This window comes from Glycine max, chromosome 19 (genome assembly GCF_000004515.6).
Source record: "Glycine max cultivar Williams 82 chromosome 19, Glycine_max_v4.0, whole genome shotgun sequence".
Taxonomy (NCBI): Eukaryota; Viridiplantae; Streptophyta; class Magnoliopsida; order Fabales; family Fabaceae; genus Glycine; species Glycine max.
In genome coordinates this window covers 49,722,536-49,728,388 of record NC_038255.2, presented here as the reverse complement: position 1 = coordinate 49,728,388, position 5,853 = coordinate 49,722,536, and the positions used below count along the sequence as shown (strand labels likewise).

Genomic DNA, 5,853 nt, shown 5'->3' with positions numbered 1-5,853 from the left:
CATTATGATTGCATTGTTAAACGAGTGGATTGTTAAAAACGGCAAAAATAGATGCATAACTAACGCGTTCCCTCGGAGTTAGTAGGTGATTGGTTCAATTGGGTAGAGATTAGCAAGTTAATTGCAGACTAGATACCAATTGATAATTCAATTGGAAGCAAATAAATTAAGTATAAGCGTGACAAGAACTCAAATAAATTAAGCAAACAATATCCAATTTGGATAAGGCGACCTCTACCAACACTAGTTACACTCCTTTGTCCCCATCAGCCATGAATTAAGATTTGGAGGAGTCCACACACACAAAAAAAAAAAGAAAAATAGGATTATCCAGCAGAATATGCTCAATAAGATTCACATACATCAATAAGAATTTGCTCTTACTTACAACTAGCAGAAACAAGAGTTTTAGAATAGTTTCCTCATAAAAAGCATAATGTAAATTTAACTACTATGTTATTGTTCTCCATTAGAAGGAGGTCCACGTGAATCTGCACCACCACGAATCCTCTTCTGAAGATGTTCCAAGCTAGCCACTCTATGCAGGGAAGTTGTTCTCCCCGTTTTGTTGCCACCTACCACTGCTGCAACATTCTGCTGCACAGTTTCAATTGAAGAAATGCCTCCCAACCCATTATTAGAAGTGGGTTGACAACGGTGATGATTTGGGTCTTCTTGCACAGAAACAGCAGCATCAGCTGATGTCTCAGAAGGACTTTCATCAAACGATGGCATTGCCATTGATGACATCTCAGTTATGGCATGAAGCATTGGGTTCAACCCAGTAATTCTTTTCACTGTCTCTTCAGCCATCTTCACCTACAAAAGAAAACAACATGGAAGGAAATGATCATTGTCAATACACATAAACCAATACACTTAGTTTCTCTGAACTTTAAAAAATTGAGACCCTGATGGACTCCTATCCTCAGCTAGCCACCAAAACCAAACCATGGAGAGATTATTACATAATCCGGGATCAGCAGGGTCTCAATTAATCTCAACATGGCATTCTCGTGAATTAAGGAGAGATTGGTCGGAACTAGGATAGATTGGTTGGAACTATAGATATGTGGTGGTCTAAGACTATCTAATAATTTTTCCAAACTTAGGAACTGCTTAGGAAGAGCCAGTAGGTCTCCTATATAACAGGTTTTACTTAAAGTATAGTATATACTAAAAGCAAGAATTTACCTTTGTTCTTAATGTTTCAACATCAGCTTTCAGTACTCTGTTGTCAACTGCAGCATTATTGTATTTCTGGCTCACATCCGTGAATCGCTTTAACAACGAAGAATTTTCACTTCGTAATTGGGAGACCTAAGATAGAATATTAGGTCAGAAAATATACAATTCTTTGAGGGAATTAATATGGAATATGGAACAGAAAAAGAAAATATGATAATCGAAAAAGAAAATATGCACACCTGTGTCTCCAGCTCAGTTAAATGAGCCTGCTTTCTCCTTCTTGAGCGTCTGGCTGACTCCCTATTAGAAAGCATCCTGAAAGACAAATTGTTAGGCTTTAAATTAAACAAGGCAGAATTTGTACCAGTACCTGAACTGAACAAAATGAATGCCTTCTAATAAAGGAAAATAAAGAAAGAATCTGTTTAGGAAGAAACAATAAAATCCAGATTCATTTAGCTAGCTCAACCAATAACACAAAAATTATAATACTTGTGCAACCTTTCCTTCATAATAGTAATGATGAAATTGCATACGAGTTTGACATAAAAGAATTCAAGTCTACATCAAAAGTTTGTGCACAGTTTATGAAAATATTAGTGTAAGTCACGCATTATTTCACTTTCAAAATTTAATATTATAATCAGTTTATCTGGTAGGCCAAACATTTGGTTATATATCAGCACATGATAGTACAATCAACTCCTCAAGACCAGAAGCATTTATGTTTTCGATGCTAAACATAGTCATTTTTTAGATTATTATGAAAATAATAGTGTAAGTCACACATTAATTCACTTTAAAAATCTAATATGATGCTGGAAGCAGGTTGTTTGGCAGGCCAAACATTTGGTCTATTGATCAGGACATGATAAATAGGCCATATCTAATAATGGTGTGTGTCACAATATTTCACTTTAAAGATCTAATATGATACTGGAAGCAGTTAGTCTGGCAGGCTAAAAACAATTGGTTTATTTATCAGAGACGTGATATTACAATCAACTCCGTGAGACCAGAAGCATTAATGTTTTCTATGCTAAACACAGTCAATTCTGAGACTATTGTTACCTCCTTACTCGTTTTGCATCAACAGGAGTCATGTTTTCAGTCATATTAATCTCTCCCTCCACTTCCTCATCATCTGATTGTTCTCCTGATGATCCACTTATCGTTGGCCTCATTGCGACAGCAGGTTTGTTTTGCATGGAAGATGAGGAAGGAATCCCAATTTGTGCTTTGACATCTTTATTTTGTAATTTAGAGGGATCATTTCCAGAAGGGCCAGATCCTACGAAGAAAGTACAAATTAAGATGTAAATCTTATAGTTCAGTACGTGTTGACCATATTAGGACAGAAAAAACTAAAGTCTAAAGCATTCTAAATTAAACAAAATTTTACACAGTTTTTTCATTCGCCCTACTCATGCAGCTTCTAGTAGCCAAAATAACATACTAGTTCAAACCTTTTAAGGTAGCCTGCAATCCATCTTCAGAAGAATTAGATGCCTGTGGTCCACTGTCAGAGAAAGTGGCAGGGTTTTGAGATTTGACCAAAGATCCCTATTGGCATGAGCAGAAGAAAACATTAGATACTGGTTTAATTTACAATGAGAAAGAGGTGATAGAAATGGGGAACTGGTAACTTAATATATAAACTAGGGAAAAAGTTTTAGATCATGCATAAATCCAACTTTGAAGAGTAAGATTGAGAAACAGAAAAGGCCTTCTGAAATATATAATGTAGGTGGAGTGCAGGCATCACATAAATGAAATTACTTCAATAATTTTCAGTGCATATGGAAAGAACGGAATTAACGCAAAATTCAATTTGGAAAAAAAAAAGAAAAGGGAAACATTTCCATAAGAACCACAGCTAGAAGGTTAATTAAAGAGGTTAACCATTAAGTTTAACTGTGCGTCATCTGAACCTCTTAACAGAAATGACGTTAGATGCAATATGCTAGCCAGGCCCGAGCAAATGTTTGGTGCAATAAACAAGTTACTATAAGTAGTACCCTTGGCCCTTACTAAAACTGACATCATAAAAACACCAGCAACTACAGCTTCTTTATTTTTCTGACTTAGTAGTTAACATATGCTAACTTACACAAAATCAATGTCAAGCTGCACCTGACAGATGCCAGTGGTGCATCCAGGATTTTATAAGTGAAGTTTGGCCATTTTTAAATACTTTAACGAGTGATATCCAATGAACTTTGATTAAGAAGATATTTATCTCAAAGGACTGTGATCTAAATGAATCGTTGAGCATTTAGTCCTTGAGTGAACACAATGGCATGGTTTGATCTATATAATTGACCCACTTGGTGGGGAAAGGCTTTGATGGTTGTTAAAATTTATTGCAGTATAATGGCTGAATAAATTTGGTGGGAAATTGGACGAGTCAAGCTGAATATATAAGGAAGAAGCTTATATATCGTTTTTTGGTGAGGGAGGGGGCTCGTTAAGCTTGTCATGGAACAACATAAGTGATGTTGTATGCATGAATCATGCCATTGTATGATGCATAATCCTTACAAAGTTGTTGGAAAATTAACTCCATAATCAATCGACCACATTGACGGAACCTTGTTAAGGGAGTTGTACCTCATCGATCAGGTCTAAAGCAGCCTTTGCTAAAAGGCGGAAAGCTCTTAGAAGGTTAATTATTTGCTTTGATATTTGTAAATCACTAATTACCTTTAAGACTCTTATAAATAGAAGAGTCTGTTCCCCCTTTCACATTGAGGAATTTGATCATTTGAGCTGACAAGGCTTAGATGTTAAATACAATTTGAAGTCATTTTTAGTGGTTGAAGTTATTTTATTCTAGAATTCATAGACTCTGCAACATAAGAGACTAAAGAACAGGATGCAAGCTTGCACAATAAACCAGTTGTGTATGAGAAGCACCTGCAAATAAAAAAAGAAAGTACGCTCCCCAAGCAACTGGGTTTCGTGTGTCTTTATTTGAATACATTCATCGTTATATGACCACAGAAAAATAGGATTCAGATTATACTAAAAGCTAAATTCGTTTGCAATGTTGAATTTTTGAAATTTGATTTTTTTTCCCACCATTTGTTTATATGTAAAATAAACGATTTAGTGTATATACTGTACAAACATGGACATTAATATTTACATGAAGATCTATCAATATTAATTTAACATTGAAGGTACGTAAATATTTTTTGTTAAAATATTTTATCATTAATTTAAATAATTCATTTTTTATACTTTTAAGTAGTCCAAAAAAATTATTATCACATACACATTAATTGTTGTAAATTTATCTTATACAGATATTAGTTTTTATATAAGACTTTATGAAAATGTAGAGGAAAATGATTGCAATGCTATATTTTATTATAATTTCAGTGCCCTTTTAATTCATTGTTATAATTCGTACGTGTGTATCGTTTGAGAGACACCTAAAATGGTAGCTTATCATTTGAGAGCATGAGAAGCCTCCTCGAGAAAGAGGGAAGCCTAGCTCTCAGGAAAGCGAGAAAAGCCCTTGTAATCCTCATATTGGTAGGGTAGAGAGAGAAATTCTTGTAATCCTCGTAGAGAGAGAGAGAGAGAGAGAGAATCCATACAAATACAATAGTCAATGGGTATGGACATAGTTAAAAGGGCAACTTGGTACATCTTATCCCATCTCTCTTAGACAACAAGAGTCAGAGTGAGGTATTTGTAATCAATCAATCCTCTTTGAGAGAGGGAGAAAGAATTGTACTTGTTAGCAAAAATTCAGTTGTTACAAATTACCCTGTTAGAATCTAAAACGAAACAAGTCCAAGAGCTAGCAAAAATAGATGGGGTTGTTCCGAAAGAAAGATGAACGTACCCGAGTCATAGCAACAGCAGCGCATGCGAGATTAAGCTTGGTCTTAAGAATAGCATGGTAGTCTTGGGAATCAACATTAATATTTTGAATAGAAGTAGTAGTAACAGGGATGTTGATGTTGAATTCGTTTTTGAATTTAAGATGATGATGATCAGAATTAGAGGAAGAAGAAGCAGCAGCTTCCTGTAGGAACTGCTGAAAGGCCCACTCCGATTCGCTACGATTCATCTTAGACTTGCTCGCTCCGATATCTCATCCGAACAATAATCTTATGACATGGCCATATCACGCACACCCTTTGGTCACTATTAATTATTAGTAAAACGTGGCATGGCAGCCTCATCCGTTTTCGTTGGTTGGTCTTCTCTTGCGCATCCTAATCGCTTTCACTCAACCAACTTGTTCCTAGTTTCCACTTTTGGAACCAATCTAATATATAGTACTGTCCTATTTCATTACTTGTTCCAATTATACTTTAATAGCCGTGGATAAAAAAACCTTTTAATATGCTTCCATTCGGCTAATTGCACTAAAATTTAAATATTATATATATATATATATATATATATATATATATATATATATTATTTTTGTGATTTTATTTAACACTTAATTAATCTTCTTTTATGATTCAAGTTACTCACAAGATATTTAAGTTAATTTTTAATTTTTTTATTAGGTAAAAAGTTTATTTAATTATTCAATAAATAATTCTTTTTAATAATTTCTAATATTTTTTTAAAGGCTACATCTTAAAAACACTATCTTGTAGTTTTTTTATATTCTTTTTCTTTTTTTATCCTTAATAC

At 34.3% G+C, this 5,853-nt stretch overlaps 1 protein-coding gene across 1 annotated transcript; it reads right to left on the bottom strand.

The window, feature by feature from the left end:
• Positions 1-308: 308 nt before the first annotated feature.
• BZIP104 (putative bZIP domain class transcription factor) lies at positions 309-5,510 on the bottom strand. Its single transcript, XM_003554647.5, has 6 exons — positions 5,045-5,510; positions 2,655-2,751; positions 2,260-2,479; positions 1,428-1,503; positions 1,195-1,320; positions 309-819 (listed from the first exon to the last, which is right to left on the bottom strand). The coding sequence occupies exons 1-6, from the start codon at positions 5,270-5,272 to the stop codon at positions 457-459; spliced, it is 1,110 nt and encodes a 369-aa protein (XP_003554695.1). The 5' UTR covers positions 5,273-5,510; the 3' UTR covers positions 309-456.
• Positions 5,511-5,853: the final 343 nt, after the last annotated feature.